General features: G+C 42.9%; 1 protein-coding gene across 5 annotated transcripts in view; it reads left to right on the top strand.

Annotated features, from left to right (window-relative positions):
* Window positions 1–19,321, top strand: part of PTPRR (protein tyrosine phosphatase receptor type R) — a 304,723-nt gene that overhangs the window by 221,456 nt on the left and 63,946 nt on the right. For all 5 annotated transcript variants that reach the window (XM_077468720.1, XM_077468721.1, XM_077468722.1 and 2 more), the window contains 4 exons: window positions 4,205–4,391; window positions 7,731–7,815; window positions 12,302–12,381; window positions 18,819–18,956. In XM_077468720.1, coding sequence (XP_077324846.1) covers window positions 4,205–4,391; window positions 7,731–7,815; window positions 12,302–12,381; window positions 18,819–18,956 — 490 coding nt within the window. The remainder of the gene's footprint in view (window positions 1–4,204; window positions 4,392–7,730; window positions 7,816–12,301; window positions 12,382–18,818; window positions 18,957–19,321) is intronic.

A 19,321-nucleotide genomic window follows, 5' to 3' on the forward strand; every position in this document is an offset into this window, starting at 1 on the left:
GGGGGTACCTTAGAACTAAAGGGGGCTAACCCTAACTGCCCTAACAGTTATTACAGTCACAAATGACACCAATGCAAAAAAAAAATGCAATTGGTGTCACTGTGACTGTGGGGGCAGGGGTAATTGGGGGGGTGAAGGGGGGGTGTGAGTGTGCCTGGCATGTTCTACTGTGTAGTGTCGTGTTGGTGCAACTCACCGATCCTCTCTCCTCGGTGCCGGAACGAAAAATACCGACACGGAGGAGAGATTACATCACTTCCTCTGCCTGTGTTTACATTACAGGAGAGGAAGTGATGTCACGGAGCATTTCCATTCGTCGGGAGCGATCGCGAGGGGGTGGCCATGAATGAATGGCCGCCCCCTCATCCCGGATCGCTCCTGAACGAATACCGACCGCCGCAGGCACCGGGAGGGCCCGATCGGGCCCCCCACCTGCGGGAAGGCAGGGACGTATATATACGCTCATATGCCTGCCCGTGCCTTTCTGTCGACGTATATCGTAGTGCGGCGGTCGGCAAGTGGTTAAACAGAACTTTGCTTACCTTCTCTTGCCCCCTTATCAGAACTGACATCTTCACCTGGTCTTTTTCTGGACTCAGGCCAGGCCGGACTGACCATAGGGCACACAGGGCAATTTCCTGGTGGGCTGGGGCCGACAGGCCACATGTCCTAACAAGAGCAGCCTCTGTTGATGACCGAGCCGCACAGTGGGAGGTAAACGGTGACCACTGTCCGGACAGGGCTGACACAGAGTGCGGTCGCCACTCACCTCCTGCTATGCAGCCATACCTATGTCTCCTCTCATGGCTCTCCCATCTTGCCAACAATGTCATTCTTTTAGCAGAGGAGGGGATGGGAGGAGCTAGAGATCTACACAGAGAGTGGGAGTCTTTTCAAATTAACAAGCGGGTAATCCACCCTTGTTAGCATGATCCAGGTCTGCAGCTCCTGGAGACGACACACAGGCTGAATCCTGCCTCTGCGAAGGTAGGACTTTGCAGGGGAGGCAGTGAGTAAAAGGGAGCACTGTTTTAGAGAGAAAATAAATGGAGGGGGGATGCCTGTAAGGGGCACTGTGATGGGGGGCTGCGATTGCTAGGGGCACTGTAATGTAAAGGGCCATTGTGCTATAAAGGGGACTGCACTGTAAAGGGGCACTGTAATAATTACACTGTCCCATTACAGTAAAGTCCCCTTTATATCACAGTGCCCCTTTACATTACACTGCGGAAGACTGACTCAGTGGATATTACATCATCAACAGCCCCCACAAACTGGCCCATTTTTTGTCCAAATCCAGGCCTGGTTTGGTCTCTTCAGCCACCAAAATATATGAAAAATGTACACCAAGGTGTGCACACAATAGAGAGCGTGCCTGCTCGCAAGTTTTTACTTTTTCAGTTTGGATCCAATTTAATAGATGCTTCCAGTTAATGAATATCTTCCTTTCTTATGAATGTTTGAACTCATCACTGTTCATTCATCAGAGGACCCAGCTAAGCGATTACAAGGTGACATAACTAGAGGAAGTTACTCCCTTTCCTAACATAACAGGGCAAAAGGGTACTGAATTACGGTATTTAGGGCAGTGACATATTTGTGTACTTCTCAGTTTCTCAGACCATTGTACTGACACTGATGTTACAGTACATGTGACAATTCAACGCACTAGGTGTTTCATATTTTGAGTGGTTGAATGAAAATTGCATTGGTATTTAAAAAAAAATTACACTATACAAACAGCTAGAATCCATAGGAGTTGATTTACTAAAACTGGAGAGTGCAAAATCTGGTGCAGCTGTGCATGGTAGCCAATCAGCTTCTAACTTCAGCTTCTTCAGTTAAGTTTTAACAAAAAAATATGGACTGTGAAAAAAAACTCATATTTCTTTTATTATTTTCTTTGCGGATACTTAAGATCATCATATGTTACAAAGTTAATCTTGCCTAAAGAGTAAATATACCTCAGGCAGTTATTTAACATCATTATCAGTTATTAAGCAAGTTAGAATATACCTGTGCTTTCTAGCTCCCTTGTTACCTCCTCTCATGCTTGCCTTCAAGACTTCTCCAGAGCCTCTCCGATCCTCTGGAACTCCCTGCCACAGTCTGTAGGCTCAGTCCCTACCCTGTCCACCTTTAAGAGTTCCCTGAAAACTCATTTATTCAGGGAAGCCTATCCCACACCCACCTAACTGTCCCCGAGCCACCCCCATATAATCATTCTCTGCAGCTATTACCTTTTGTACCACCACCCCCTCCCTTTAGAATGTAAGCTCTATGAGCAGGGCCCTCCTGTACCTTTTGTATTGTACTGTAATTGTGTTGTCCCCCCTATACATTGTAAAGCGCTGCATAAACTGTTGGCGCTATATAAATCGTTATTAATAATAATAATAATAATGTAGGAACCAAAAGGTCTAAAATAAAGCAATAATGGCAGCATAATATTATAAGATATATAATGATGATAATTTTGTAAGACCTACAACGGTCATATTGAGTTGATCAGACTTTTAGGGTATGGATGAAGGCAGTTTTGTTCTATCTCCACAGATTGGCTCATTGATGAGGTACAACATCAATGTAAAAATCTTCAGTGTTTATTTTTATATCTACATAAGAGTAAGGGGAAAATAGCTGGTAAATTTTGTTACCCTTTTAATTCCTGGTGGTGCAATAGGTGGTGGTTGAGAACATCCAAAACTTTTACTCGCTCTCTTTAGGACAGCTGTCTGAAAGTGTGTGCCCAGTCAATCACTAATTTTCCAGAGAACAGTCAGGTGTTCTTCCTAATATTCTGTGGAGGCTCAGTTCTCTGGTCTGTGATTGAAGCTGCTTTTCTAGTTACAAACGTGGCCTATCACCTGGATTCTATCGTGTAACGGTCTTTCAGAAAGCTACTAGTCATGACCCCCCCCCCCCCCTTTATTTTTTGACCTATCTTTACCTGTCAGTTGGGTACTCTCTTTTGTTTATCCACCTGCACACGATTAACCACCAATAGGACAAACCTGTAGGCTATAGTCCCACAGCATTGGGCAACAAAAAGCAAAGGTTCTTTTGGATTTCCTGATGAAGACTAAACAGGATATTCCTTATTCTCTGTGTCCCAGGGGAGGCCACATTACTTGCTGCTATCTAACAGGGTCCACACAAGCTGTGACACTATGCTTGGGTCGTGCATCCCATTGATAGAGTTTGTTTGCCACTGTAATCCACCTGAATGTTCCTGGCAATTTCAGCAGATTCCTACTCATCTGATTTGGTTATTTTAGGCTCTTATGACTACGACTCCTAAAAAATCTGCTAACTGAAGAGACTTCCCAAATATGGCACAGGGGCAACCCTCTTTCACCTGTCAGCTATTTCTAGTAAATTTTAGGAAATATCTTTGAACCTGAATACACTTATCCAGGGCTTTTTTTTGTTAGAATTGTTTGCCAAGTTCAGGTGTGCGCTATGTACATAGTGTAGAGTTCAGGGGTGTGCTATGTACATAGTGCAGAGTTCAGGGGTGTGCTATGTACATAGTGTAGAGTTCAAGGGTGTGCTATGTACATAGTGCAGAGTTCAGGGGTGTGCTATGTACATAGTGTAGAGTTCAGGGGTGTGCTATGTACATAGTGCAGAGTTCAGGGGTGCGCTGAATATATAGTGCAGAGTTCAGGGGTGCACTACACACTAAGTGCAGAGTTCAGTCTACTTCCACAGCTGCTTACCTCTGCATCCACATCTCACTTTCACTCCTCTTCTGCTGACCTTGGCGTTCAATCCCCCCACTGCCCCCACTCCATCTTCTCCCCCTCCTTAAACATTCTACCATCTTCCACATTTTTGTCTTACTTTTGTTACTGTATTCAGCTGGTGTGCTGGCATCTGCTTTGCACCCCAGGCACCTGCATATTCCTTGTCCTCATCCTGCACTCAGTGGGAGTCGCTCAGGAGATCAGATCTATGGGAGCCATTGGGAGACAAGCGGTCACTTGTAAACATAGAAGCTAAACTTCTGTGTTTACAAGTGACAGTGGTGAGCAGGGAACGGAGGGCCTGAGCCAGAAGTGGTGGAACTGAGTTCCATCAAGTTCCAGCTGAAAAAAAGCCCTGCACTTACTGTATCCCTCAGACAAGTACCCCTAACTGTCAGAAGTAACACATTGCTGGAAAACTTGACAACATAACAACTTGCTTTCTTCTGTTGCAGGAGAGGTTCCAATGTATCACTTACCTTGGATATGAGTGGCTTGGGGATAGTTGAACCTTTTACTGTGGCTCCTACTCCACGAGCAAAAGTAGCTATGGAATACCTGCAAACAGCAAGTCGTGTTCTGAAAAGGCAACAGCTCCAAGATGTGGTTAAAAGCTCCCACTTGCTTCACACTGAATTCATGGTAAGATTAAAACAGTTTTGAAGATTAAAAAAAAAAGTGCTCATCTTGTCTGAAACTCTAGGATTTTACCATGTATTCCTTATTTTGCATAGTATCTTTTTGTTTATTTTTTTAAACTTTGGCATGGATTGGGGTAAGAAAGGCTTAGATGGCATCCCATGATAACTTTCATAATAATGAATGACTTCCTTGTCAGATGGCCACAAATAGTTGATTTAGCAAATAATCAAATTTTTTTTAATGAATATGTATCTAACCATGGTTTAGTTGAGCTTTGCAGTCTTGCAGATTTGCTACATAACACAGAATGGCTTTAGCAAAATTTCTCTGAAGGTGTTCAAATTTTTTTTTTTTTAGCATGACTTGATGTGAATCTCTGTTTACCAGTTGGGATGAGCTCGGTGTTTTGAGTCGAACGCACGTGTTGCTGAGGCTTCGGTCAGTCACAGAAGGAGCGGTGGAGAAGGTGGCTGTCTGACTGATGCGTTTAGACAGTTTTTTAGTCCGCAGCCCCAAGGTATGATCGGTTCCAGCAACCATCGCCAGCGTCTGATTTACATGGTGCAGGAATACCTAGGGGCAAGGTCAGACTTGGACACCTTTCCCACCGAAAATCATCTGGCTTACTGGGTCTTGAGGATGGATCACTAGCCAGAGCTTGCACAGTATGCAGTTGAGCTACTGGCCTGTCCTGCATCCAGCGTGCTTTCGGAACGCACCTTCAGTACTGCTGGAGGCTTTGTAACCGATCACAGGGTGCATCTGTCCACCGACTCGGTTGGTCGAGGATCACCACCAGCTACCAAGCACCTGAAGCTGATGTAACCAAATAATTTTTTTTTAAATGTCACATCCCTTGGGGCATGTAATTACAATTTTTGATGCAATGCTTTGCAGCAGAGCTCATTCCTGCACTCCAACTAGAGTATCTGGGAGAGGTTGCAGTGTCGTGGCACCAGCACCAGTGCCTAAGGCCCAATTTCTCAGCCCCTTGTTTAAAAGGGGCATGTAATTACAATTCTTGATATAATATTTCACAACAGGGCCCGTTCCTGCACCCACCGAGAGTAACTGTGAGGACTTATAGTGTTGTGGCACCAGCACCACCACCACAACCACCAAAGGCCCAATTTTTCTACCACTGTTCAACAATGGCATGTAATTAAAATTCTTGATATAATCGTTCACAGCAGGGCGCTCCAGCGCCCACCAAGAGTCACTTTGAGGGCTTACAGTGTTGTGGCACACTGACACCTTAGGCCCCCATTTCTGCAGAGCATATAGGGCAGACCCCTACTTTCAAACATCCAACTTACAAGCGTCTCCTACTTACAAACTGAAGGAGACAACAGGAAGGGAGATGAAAAAAGACGGACAGCAAAAAAAAATATACAGGGGTGATAACCCTTCCCTATGTTTTCCAAAAAGCTTAAAAATAGATTTTTTGACTGGAGCTACACTTTAAAAATGTACCAGTTCAAAATTACAAACAGATTCTACTTAACACAACAAACCTACACAGTCCCTGTCTTGTTTGCACCGCCTGTATACTGCTGTTCTGAGTATATAGGGCCTGGGGGCCCTACGCCTTAACTTTTTTTAATTTGGGTACGGGGTTCCCCTTAATATACTTACAAGACCTAAAGGGGCTGGCAATGGGCAGGGGGGCTACCCATGCCATTTTTCTGTTTTAAATGACTTTTTTTCCGTTAAATGTAATTTTGTGCAGGGACTGTTCTAAACACAGGAAACTCGTGCCACTTCACAGGCATACTATAGACACCCCCCAGGCACGATATTTAAAGGAATATTTCATTTTTTTTCTCTTTAATTGTCATTAAAATCAGTGCTCCCGAAAAAACAGCAGTTTTAAAAAAAAAAATTGGCATTGATCCATGTCCCCTGGGGCAGGAGCCGGGTCCCCAAACCCTTTTTATGCCAACTCCATACTGCATTAGACAGCAAGAGATCATTGCTATTACATCCGCTTTTCAAATCCATGCATCCACATTTAAGCTGCCTGTAGAGCACTTAAAAATTACAGCAAGCTCCAATTCTGAACCAGGAAAAAAAAACAAAAGACAAGCAATGGACAGCTCAGACAAAAAGAAGAATAGCGTGAAAGAGATTGTAAACTATTTAACTACTAGAAGTTACCTAGGTCCTAACTACTAGAAGTCAGAACCTAGGTAAGGAAAACACAGACTAATGTCTGCAGGAGCCTAAGGGCTGTGCAGTAGGTGTGCTAAAGGGCCACAGGTTGGGCACCAAGGGTGTAGAGAGAATGATTCTCCTTAGGCGGCTCTCCCAGGAATGGTGGCTCTTTGCTCAAGTAGAGATTGAGTGTGCAATGAGGAAAGTGCCAAAAGCTGAACATGTATAGTCCAGATAAAATTTTTGTAATATTCAGACTATTATGATTAAAGCCGTGTAGGCTGAAACGGGTCAACTGCATCTGCGTACTGTACACTGTGGTTTCCTGAATAAACAAGATTTTGGAGCAATAGAGGTTGTGCGAATCATCTTTATGGACTAATATTCAGACTCTTACATCATAAATAAAAAATTAAAAAAATCACCCCAGGGCCTAACTAATAGGGGGAGCAATCATGCTAATTATCTGCACATTTAGATTGGGAGTGTGTTATTTGCTGCTTGAATATTTTACTCACATTGCATTATAGTTGCTTCCAACACTACCTATTATATTTATATTCTTGCTAAATATCCCTCAGGACCCCTACAATTTCATCAGTACAGTGCACACTTTGTTTACCAGCGCCAAGCCTTCATTAGGGGGTCCTTTTAACCCCTAAAATGCATTAACTTTTTGGTGTATGGGTCTGAAAAATTTTTAATCTGAAGTTTACATATTCAGTATTTTGCATTTTCCTCCTTGTTCACCCAGTCCCTATTAGCCAATGCTGCAGCCCATCATAGTGATAAGTTAGTAATAATACAAAGGAGCGGGACTTAAGGGGAAAGATCTGACACTACATGTAAGTGTCAGGGCTCTGCCTGATAGAACGTAGCATTCTGCATTTGTCATAGCTGCATGTTTGTTTGCTTTTTAAACTGCTGCAGGTATAAAAAAAAAAAAAAAAATTCTAAAAAACGAAAAATGTGTTTCTATATAATATTTTATGTTATAAAAATCCATGAGATATATGCATAAGTAATACACACGATGATCACATAAGTGAAATATATCTAGATATTTTTACCAGTTTACACTAAACAATAAGTGAGAAAGGTCAAGTTAAATCACTTACAGTATACAACAATTACAGGACAGTCTAAGTGGCAATTGTTAATATCATTGTTTTGTTGCCTAATCAGGAAATACCAATGAACTTCATGGATCCCAAAGAAATTGATATTCCAAGTCATGGAACCAAAAACCGCTACAAAACAATACTGCCAAGTAAGTGTGTGAATGCAGAAAATATACAGAATTTTTTAAAAACACGCACTACGGCTTTTATTTTATGTCTTTTTTTAAACTGTTAGAGCTCCAACAAAGTATTTTTAAATCACATACTTTTTTTAATTGTTAGTCACAGAACAAGCAAGATGTTATATTTTAAGCTTGGATAAAGTAAGGAAGGGGTTAGAAACTCTGACGGAGATCTTAATTCACAAAGCTTTAACTTAAGGATAAGGATCTTTATTTTCAGACATGTCACTGTATTTTTTAATTCTCATTGGATCCATCAGAAAGTAACTCACTTTATGGGAAGATCCTGGTGTGTTAGCTTTGTGAATTAAGCCTATACTCACTGTCACCTGGATAGGAGTCATATCAGTAGGGGCAAAGGACAAAAGCTCTAATCTTTCTCTGCAGTAATAAAAATAAGGGCATTTATTGAAATCTGGGTCCTGTTGGAAACAATCCCCTCACTTTCAGACCTGGTAAGTACACGAAGTCAGATAAAGTCTTTTCAATAGGTGCAGAGACAGCGTAAAAAACTATTTTAATTCTTTCCAACTGTATGTACTTGTGTAGTTTAGAAGATGTTGTGCATTTTACCTTGATAGTGCTTGTTTCTAAAGAGGAGCAAAGGAAATGTCTCTATTGGAGGTCTGTGTAACTATGAGGGCCGTCTTGCCATGGCAATAACAGCCCTATACTTAGGGGTCTATGTATAAAAAAAAATGAGCTATGAGTACATCTTAAGTATTCTCACAGGCAGAACAAAGGATCAACATATTGTTTGTAATATGATTATATCCTATGACAGTGATGACGAACCTTGGCACCCCAGATGTTTTGGAATTACATTCCCCATGATGCTCATGCACTTTGCAGTGTAGTTGAGCATGATGGAAAATGTAGTTCCAAAACATCTAGGGTGCCAAGGTTCGGCATCCCTGTCCTTTGATCAACAGCTCCATCTAGTGTCCATAACGCAGTATTTGTGTTAAATAACATATTTCAGGAAAACAGTGCATTATGGCCACTGGATGGAGCTGACGATCATAGAAGATAGTCATGTTACACCTCTGAGAATGCTGATATCTGCTGAAATATCTGCGCAGAACATTTTTATACATACAGATAGTCAGGATAGATTTGGGGAATTTGCCTTATTTAAAAAGAAAAGATAAAATAGACAAAGTTAATATAGGCCATAGAAATAGCAGATCAAGGAGATTTGGAAGGAATCTCATGCATCCTCAACAAAGCAAATTTTTTTATTCACAAAGATGTAAATCTAAAACCTCCTGTAATTATGCTAATGTAATTTTAAAAGTTATTTTCATTGTCTATAAATATTTAGCTTCCATTCAAATAATACTTGGTAATACAGTCATGATTTTTATTTCCTGGCACTTCCTTTTATTAAATGGCAACACTGTGTCGCTGTCTCCCAATGTGTTGTCACCCTGTCATCTGTACTTCCAGTTGTGACTATAGGCAGCCATGCTGATGCTCATTGCACATGCATGCTTTACTATTGCCACCATCATAAAAACTCTGCAAATGGGTTGCAGGAGCTCAGTAGAATGTATATGCAAAAAAAGGTTAGGGGTAGTATCTACTTTAATGGCTTTTTTACCTTTTTTTTTTATAAGAGATAAATAACAGGAGCAAACAGGTGAAATCAGTGTGACTGTATTACTGATACACAGTGACCATGAAGTTTTCAGGCAGTGAAATGTGCTTGTTCGATGCTTGCTTTATACAGTATACACTATATACACTAATGCCCCATACACACGAGCGGAATTTCCGTCAGAAAAATCTTGGATGGTTTTTCCGACGGAATTCCGCTCAAGCTCAGCTTGAATAGGCACGGTCACACAAAACGTACAACACTACAACACCCTGAGAAAATTAAGTTCAATGCTTCCGAGCATTCGTTGAATTGTTTCCGAGCATGCGTGTTTTTTTTGCGCATCGGAATTGCATACAGACGAGCGGCATTTCCGCCAGGAACTTTTTTTGAGAGAACCAGCTCTCAATCTTTTGCTGGAGGAAATTCAGACAGAAAAAGTTGGATGGAGCATACACACGGTCGGAATATCCGACCAAAAGCTCCCATCACACTTTTTTTGATGGAAATTCCGACCGTGTATATGCAGCATTAGGGCCAGTTCACACCCCATGTAGTCCAGTGTGGTTTTCTTTCTGCCTCAAAAACACATGGAAAGTGCCGTCAGTTCCAGGGCTTTCCAGTTCCAGAAAAAAATAGTAGAACATGTTGCATTTTCCCTGCACTGGACTGTACTGGAATGCGGTAAAATGCATAAAAAATGCATTGGAATGCACTGGAACGCACCAAAAATGCATTGGACCCTAGTATAGTGGGGGGAAAAAAGAAAAAAAAGCACCTAGAATGCATCCAGAAACACATCAAAAACGCACTGGAACTCGTCAAAAACATGCATGCAGAAATCTGGAGTGCGTTTTTATGGTGTAAACCAGCCCTAAAAGGTTTTTGCTTTTTTAGTTTAAAGGGTAAAAGGGGGCATAGAAAAATAAGTAGGCAGATAAAAACTTTAAATTATATTAATATGGAATTTTCCTGTTGCATCTGGATACAGATCTATACAGTGCAAAGAAATCTTGTGCCTTTGGTGTTAGACAGATGTGGCCAGCAGAGGTCACTGTTTCTCTAGCTTGTCTGCTTGTAGTAACGAAAAGCTTCTATTGTATAATCAGTGATTTCCTTGTAAGTTTCTTTGATGTCTGCCTAGATTACATAAATAAAGTATGCTATGTTTCAAAAAATATATATATATATATTTTTTAATAAAACAACTCTTTTATTTGTAACCATCATCTAATTTAATACATTCTGACAATGGGACTGATTTACAAAAGGCAAACAGGCCGTGCACTTTGCATGGGAAATTTCACTTTGTAAGGGAATTTTCCCTAGAGCTTAGTGAATGTGGTGAATATTTGTTACGCAAAGAATACCTGATTCAATGCATGGAAAATAAAAAAATGCATTTTTTTTTCTTTGCACGTGATTGGATGATGGAAGTCACCAGAGCTTTAACCCATTCACTAAGCTCTGGAAAAACGACCTTGCAAAGTGCAACTTCTCTTGCAACATGAACAGTCTATTTGTCTTTAGTAAACAACCCCAGTATGTCAATATTTGGGTCTGTTTTACAGAGTAAAGAGCAAAAGTCACCAAAACTAATGTAGGAACTTCTTTTGGAAATCGGTGCGGCACCTCAAAATTGGCGTTGTACCGATTGGGATGCTACAATTGCCGGCAACAGGCTGCGATTTGATATGTGTTTTGACCTGTTTAATCGCACCGATTTGAACTTCAGTGCCCGTTCACACTACCGCGACTTGTCAGGTGACTTAGCCGCCTGACAAGTCGCGCTCCGTTCTGTACTATGGAACCGTTCTAATAGGAGCGACTCAAGTCGCTCCGACTTAGAAAAAGGTTCCTGTAGTATTTTCGGGGCGACTTCAGGCGACTTGCATTGACTTCTATACAGAAGTCATTTTGCAAGTCGCCGCTGAAGTCGTGTGCAGGTCGCGTCTGTGAGTCGCGCTGCAAGTCGCGTCGCCCCTGTGTGAACGGGCACTCACTCTCCCAATCAACATTTATTATTTTTAAACCTCATGCTACTAGCATTAGTAAATATATAGGAAAGTGCTGTACATCATATTTACTTGTTTTAAAGTTTTTCTTTACATTTCTTCAGCTACTTCCTGGTTTTTTAGCTTAGGCAAATGATGTCTTTAATCCCAGGAGCCTTCAGGAGGGAGGAGGGGTTTTCTCAGCTATGCACACTCTCTTGCATGCTTGAGTTCAGGACAGATGGATTCCAGGAAGTAAATGCTACATTAGTCATTTGCCCTATCTCAAAAGGGCCACAGCCAGAAATGCTAGGAGGGTGTTTCTCAAAGTGATTTCTCAAGAAAATAAAGAATGGAGACATGGAGGGATGGGATAGTTTGCTGTGAATATTAAAAATGAATTATATAGTGTTTTTGGTTTGTGGTGCTCAGATTTAGTTCCAGTGATAATTGTGGCATTTTTGATTTCCTATCACTTTCCGCCCATATTGGTCACAAGAACAAAGACAGTTGGTGAATCTCCCTAGACAGTTATAAAAACTTGGCAGAAGTTCTAATCCCTTCCCAGCTTTATCTGAAGTTCATTTAGCTTTACTTGCTGTTTCAATTTTTGACAGTCATTTTTGTTCTATATTTTTACAATAAAGTGGATGTATCAGTAAAACAAGGAAAATATACCATCCATCCAAAGTAAAAAAAATCACAACATAAAAAACATGAATTACAAAATTTAAAACATGTTTTAAACATGATAATACAGCCTTCAATCTGTATGAAAAGTTTAATAGCCATATATGTTGTTTTGAAGGATTTGGACTTTATAACAATGCATTCATTTTCTTATTCTTTACTTCATTAGATCCAGCAAGTAGAGTGTGTTTGAAACCAAAGAACGGAAGGGATACATTGAACACCTATATAAATGCTAATTTTATCAAGGTAAGTGCTGCTGGTTCATGCTGTTGTTATCCTCATCTAAATTGAAAGGCCTTATATTAAGTTGGGCACAGCTTTATGGAGCTATTCCTATGTTTTGGTGGATGGGGGCAAGGTTATGTACACAAGGGAAGGAATTTATGTGTCATCATTTAGGTATTCAAATATACTCTTTTTATACGGCCCGATTGAAGCTTTGTCATGTAGATCAGATGTCAACTTCTTTTTCTGTTCGACCATAAGTACTCCACCCCTTCTCGTTACTTAAATTAATGAGACCAGACATCAACTGGAGTACAAATGGCCATAGCAGCCTTTTTTATTAACAAACACTTATTCAAATAACATTATTTTTACATCAACATCTGAAACCAAACTGAACAGTCCTCAGGCCTTTTGGTCTATGACGGCAACCCCAAAATTCTAATGCCCCGTACACACGAGAGGACTTATGTCCGACAGACTTCCAAAGGAGTTCCGCCGGAGTTCCGACAGAGTTCTGACAGACTTTTCGGCCGAACGGACTTGGCCACACACGATCACACTAAACTCCGACGGATTCGAACGTGATGACGTACGACCCGACTCGAATAAGGAAGTTCATAGCCAGTAGCCAATAGCTGCCCTAGCGTCGGTTTTAGTCCGTCGGAGTAGCATACACACGAGCGGATTTTTCGAAGGGGACCGGGTCCGGCGGAGTTCCGTCGGGAAAATTTGAAGCATGCTTCATTTCTAAAGTCCGTCAGACTTTTGCGAAGCTAAAGTCCGTTGCAGCCCACGCACGATCGGATAGTCTGACGGACTCGGTCTGACGGACTTTGGATGTTGAAAAGTCCGCTCGTGTGTACGGGGCTTAAAACATGTTCCACTGCTATACTGCGGGACCTTCACCATGATAAGGCCTCCAGCCGTGAACACCAGCTTGGAGACAACCCCACTACCCGCAGTGCAACCATTACCCTATTCCAGCTAAACCTTGTTAACTGGAATCCACCAGAGGGGCACATACCACTGATGAGTCCCCTACACTTTCATCTCGTAAGTATTTGCTTACACCGGCAAAGACCAAAACTACTGCCCGCAAGAGTGACACTTTACCCTTAAGGGCACCTCCACACCCTTAAGGCACATTTAATCCCATCCTGTAGACCCAGGGACCACAAATCTATTCTCACCACAGATAAATGGACACCATCCCCCCTTAAGTACAACCCGGTATCTGTCTCTAATTCCATATGGCGAATGACCATGCCCCATTTCGAATAAAAAAATCAGCCCACTACTTTATTGACTTTTATGCGAGTCTTGCAACCGACCTCGCCTTACGCCAAGTTGTCCGAGCCACCATGTCAGACCACAAGACCAGCATATCGGGGAAGGCTGTACGGAGCCGCAGGAAATCTAACATGATATCCAGAATGAGCTCCCTACTGGAACGAATCCCCAGATTGTTCCCTCCAACATGGAGTACCATAATGTCGGGCAGCCTGTCAAGGCATGCAAAACGATGCACCTCCGGCACAACCCTGCTCCACATCATCCTGGTACGTGAAGCCAGCGAATACATGCCTCCCACCTTGAAATACCTAGCTGCCTGCCATCTGGCCTAGCATCAGCCTGCCTGGCCCCCCAAAATATGTATGAGTGGCCCATAATCCAGACGAGCCATATCTGCACTCCATCAGAAAGAAAAGAAATGACCCCACATTACCCCACATGCAAGAACCACAGCGACCCGTCCTCTTTCGGTCACCCCCCCCCCATGTGATTGTCTAAGACAATCTCAGCTAACAAATGTGGGTGGATGTATGTATGGAATCTCCTAGAGTCTCCTCCAATCCTCCTCACAGAAGCCTCGTCCAGCCCACACCAATTGGCCTCCAAACCCGCTTCCTGAAAATGGCTATAAACTGAAGCTTGGACAATGGAGACCCATCCCCATGTAACAGAAAGAGCCTCAAAGGCACACATCGAAAATTCCCATACAACCCCTACCAGGCACACCGTGGAGCCTGGCAGGGAAAAACAGCTGTACCCATGAGCCCTTGCCCACCTGATCTGCCTTGGACCTGCGTAGCAATACCTGCACCCTGTTCCACTTCCAAATCACACTCCCACCAATATCCCCCCCAAAACCTTCCTAGAAGGGCTGACTAGCTCGCTGTTCCAGAAAGCCCCAAAGAAGGCCAAGGAAAAAGCCACCTTAAACAAGGAGACCTCATACCTGGAAGTACAGAGGGTGCCCAGTTGCACAAAAATGGCCTGTAAAATAGCAAAGAACAGGGGCTGCCTAGCATCCTTGGGCATATGCAACTTCCGCTCTCGTAACCTGTCCCACTGAAATCGAGACAAGGATTCAGCTAAAGCAGTGGTCATCAACCCTGTCCTCAGGGCCCACTAACAGGCCAGGTTTTATGTATTACCTTTGGGAGATGCAGCCTAGAATACTACAATCACTGAGCAGCAAATGATATCACCTATGATGTATTTCAGTTATCTTGCAAACCTGGTCTGTTAGTGGGCCCTGAGGACAGGATTGATGAACACTGAGCTAAAGTATTGTCAACCCCTGGGAGGTGCACAGCATACAGAAAAATATTAATCTGCAGGGAGTGGAGCACCATGTGGCGCAGCAGCCGTATCACGGGTTTTGGCGACGCTGAGATGCAGTTAATGACTTGAACCACCCCCAGGTTTTCACAATTCAACCGAAGTTTCAGAATCCAAAATGATTCACCCCAGATTTCCATTGCCAGCACTACAGGAAAAAGCTCCAGGAGCACCAGGTTACGGAGAAATTCTGCGTCTGACCAGGAACTCGGCCAAGGTTCCATGCTCCAGTGGTCCTGGTAGAATGCCCCATAACCTGTCGACCCTGCTGCATCCGTAAACAGCTCCAAATCAAAATTGCTCACCAGCCCGAACATCCGGAGCCCGAAGCTCGAGCTGCATAAGTGCCAGGAAAGGGGATTCAGCAAGAGTATCCAGGAGGGGTATGGCAAAAAATGGTCCACCCAAGGTTGCCAAATTTTGAGGTTTTTGGGAACGTTGTTCTGTATAGTAGCCTCAGTCTTACTATAAATCATGGCTTGGGTGATTCTGTTTTTAACTTCAACAACACATAATTTTGGGGACTTCCAAGCTTGTGCTATCGTTTGCTTGGCAGCCATCATGACCTGTAGTATGAGTGGAAGCTGAGCTCTTGTACAGTATAAGGTCTTATGGTTTAGCAGCGCAAGAGATGGGTCAGGGTCTATAGTAATATTGATCAGTATATCGGCCATGCGGAAAATTTTGGTCCAAAGTTGCTGCACTACTGGGCACGTCCACCAAATTGTGCACGTGGGGGGGGGGGGGGTGAGCTGGTAGAAATTTAGAGATCCTTGCCTGGACCAAGTACCATCTTGTTAGAACTTTGTAGTTTCTTTTGGGAAGAGGATTTAGTGGTTGCCCAGATATCATCCCAATCCTCAGCCTCCAGGTCAATCTCAATGTCTCGGGATCACTGAGCAGTGTAGGACGGCAAACTGAATGGTGGGGATCTTAGATGATTTTATATGCAGGATATAATTCCTGGTGCATGCAGGTCTGAATCACATATACACTCATATAGAGGTAGGGCTGAATGTGTGTGTATGACCATTTTAGCAAAATATGCAATCTGGAGATAGCGAAAACATTCTCTAGGCAGTGAATGTTTATGGGAATTACTGGTTACAAGAGTGTCTATGCAGGTTAGGCTTAATGCAGACCAAGCCTGGAATGAAAATGGATCTAGGAAGGCAGGATAAAAACCCAGGTGGTTTTAAAAAAGGAGAGTAATGGGGTGTGAGGGGATGCCAGTTTAAATGGAACCCATAATTTATCCCAAAGTTGAAATCAATGCTGGGTTACTGGTTTAGCTATGGGACCTCAGTCGGATCACCACAGCCACAGCAAGTTGTTCACAGATAAGGGGTGTAAATCAATCGCCTTTAGACCCACCCATAATGCGGCCTTGACCCTTGCGTGGTATAGCATGAGTTGGGCCAACTGGGCAGCATGGTAATATCTGAGAAAGTTAGGGTCCCCAAGGCCTCCATGAAGGCTACTCCGAAACAAGCAAAATTTCATCTGTCGATAGGAGTGCAGAAATGGTGGAAGCATGGACCCCTAATTAGTTTAGGGATAAACAAAGTATCCGATATGCAACTGGTGATTGGCTATATAGGAATGTTAGAAGATAATGAGGGGAATTCATTAAAGCTCCTATGCCACTTTTCTGGCATTAATCCTTCTTGTTTATGTATTGCACATACCCTATGTTGTCAAAAGTATTGGGAGCAAAGTACCTTGCATTGTGCATTGCTGCGCATTCATGTTGGAACAGGAAGGGGCCATCCGCAAACTGTTCCCACAAAGTTGGGAACATGAAATTGTCCGAAATGTCTTGGTATGCTCTTGGTATGCTGACGCCTTAACTGGAACTAAGGGGTCAAGTCCAACACCTGAAAAACAACCCCACACCATAATCGTGCTCCACCAAATGATTTGGACCAGTGCACAAAGCAAGGTTCATAAAGAGATGGATGAGCGAGTTTGGGTGGAGGAACTTGACTGGCCTGCACAGTCCTGACCTCAACCTGATAAAACAGCTTTGGGATGAATTAGAGCAGAGACTGTGAGACAGACCTTCTTGCCCACATCAGTGTCTGACCTCACGAATGTGTCTCTGAAAGAATGGTCAAACATTACCATAGACACACTCCTAAACCTTGTGGATGGCCTTCCTAGAAGAGTGAAAGCTGTTATAACTGCGAAAGGATGGGCCAACTGAATATTCAACCCTACTGACTAACCCTACTGACTAAGACTGAGATGCAATTAAAGTTCATGTGCGTGTAAAGGCAGGTGTCTCAATACTTTTGACAATATAGTGTATTCATGAAGTATCAGAGACACGTTTGGTTCCAACAGCGACTTGTGCACTAAATTCAGGTAGCTCTAAAATGCACCACTTTTACATTGTGGCACATTGAATTTGTCAAATTCAAAAAAAAAATGCAGACAGTTTGTATCTTATGAAACTGGTGCTAATTATAACTAACTCTCTTTTGGCATCCAGAGCAGACACACTTTTCAAAGGTGTCTCATGTGCATTCTAAAAGTGGTGTCACATGTGCCAAATTAAAGTACAAGTTCTAACCAGTACATGAATTTGGCGCATGCTGCACCACTTTTAGAACACATGATGCCGTGTACACATGATCGGACTATCCGGTGGACTTAATCTGGCAGGCAAACCGCCGGACTTTGCAGCTGAGGTTCGCCGGTTTTTCCTAACGAACGGACCTGCCCACACATGACAAGACTTTTCCAGTGGGCTAGGTCCGGCAGACAATCCGCCCGTCTGTGTGCTAGTCCGCCGGACTTTTGAAATGAACAGCCTTGCCCACACGGAGAAAAGTCAGTTCATTTTGAATGTTGCTCCAGGTAGACGGAACTAGCGAAGGAATCCAATGTCACCGCCTCCATCAGCGAGATTAACACCTCGCTGGTCCCGTCACCTAGTATATATTTAAAGGGGAACCCCTACGCGGAAAAAATGGTGATGAGGACAAGGCCTCTTCCCAACAACCCTGGCCTTTGTTTGTCGGGGTCTGCGGACGGGGGTCTTATTGGAATCCGGGAGCCACCTTTAATAAGGGGGCCCCCAGATACCGGCCCCCCACCCTATGTGAATGAGTATAGGGTACGATGTACCCCTATCCATTCACCTGGTGAAAAAAGTGTAAATAAAAAAACACAACACAAGTTTTTAAAATAATTTATTCGACAGCTCCGTTGGTCTTCTTCCGTCTTGGGGGGGTCTTCTCGCCGGACTCCTCCGCTATCTTCTGCTAGCTCTTTTACTAGCGAAGGAGCCCGGCTTTCTTCTTTGTCATCGCCACTGCCATCCGGGGGTCTTCTTCCGACTTCAAGTCTTGTCCCACTCTTCTGGGGTCTTGTCCCGCTCTTCGGTTCTTCTTCCGGGCCTCCGCTATCTTCTTATAGCTCTTTTACTAGCGTTGGCTCGGTCATCTGTCGCCACCGCCTTCTTCTCTTCTTCTTTTGAATGGGCAAATCCGTTCATTTCAAAAGTCCGCCGGACTAGAACACAGATGGCGGATTGTCAGTCCGGCGGACAATTTTGAGTCAAAACTTCTTTCTAAGTCCGGCGGACTTTTGGGAAGAAAAAGTCCGCCAGAGCCCACACAGGGGCGGATTGTCCGGCAGACTCTGGTCCGCCGGATAGCCCGATCGTGTGTACTCGGCATGAGAGACACTTTGGCAAAATCTGTTTGTGCCAGTTAGGAGAATGACTTCTATCCTCTCACTGGAGTTTATTTCTATGTAAATATAATATGTTTATAGAGTATATCCACTGTACAAGTAAATGCAAGTTTTCTGATTTACTGCAGGGTTATAGTGGAACAGAGAAGACCTTTATTGCTACACAAGGACCAATGATTAACACAGTAAATGACTTCTGGCAAATGGTTTGGCAAGAAGATGTTCCTGTTATTGTTATGATCACCAAGCTCAAGGAAAAAAATGAGGTAACATTCATTAAATTAAAAAATGAAAATAACATTTTAACCTGCTTTCCTGCTCTTCTGGTGGTCACCTGAACTATTGTGACCATTGCTTTAGCCTCAGTTCATCAAATGAAACAGTAAAAGTCAACAATCTCTGATATCTTATTTGAATTCCAGTACTCTAATCAGTGAGTCCAATTGTATTAGCTAATGGTTTGACCTGCTCAACTATATGAAAATCCACCGTTTTTGTTTTTTAGGGCTTTATGATATAATTCTGTTAAAGTGCAATATGGCCCTATCAAAAGACTTTCCAGAATACTTAAAGTTTATGTATAGCCGAAACATTTCTTTTTAGTTCACAATGGAATGAGAAAGAACAAGAA

The sequence above is a fragment of the Lithobates pipiens genome, unplaced genomic scaffold (assembly GCF_037356315.1).
Source record: "Lithobates pipiens isolate NorthernLeopardFrog02 unplaced genomic scaffold, aLitPip1_a1.2 Scaffold_8, whole genome shotgun sequence".
Taxonomy (NCBI): domain Eukaryota; kingdom Metazoa; phylum Chordata; class Amphibia; order Anura; family Ranidae; genus Lithobates; species Lithobates pipiens.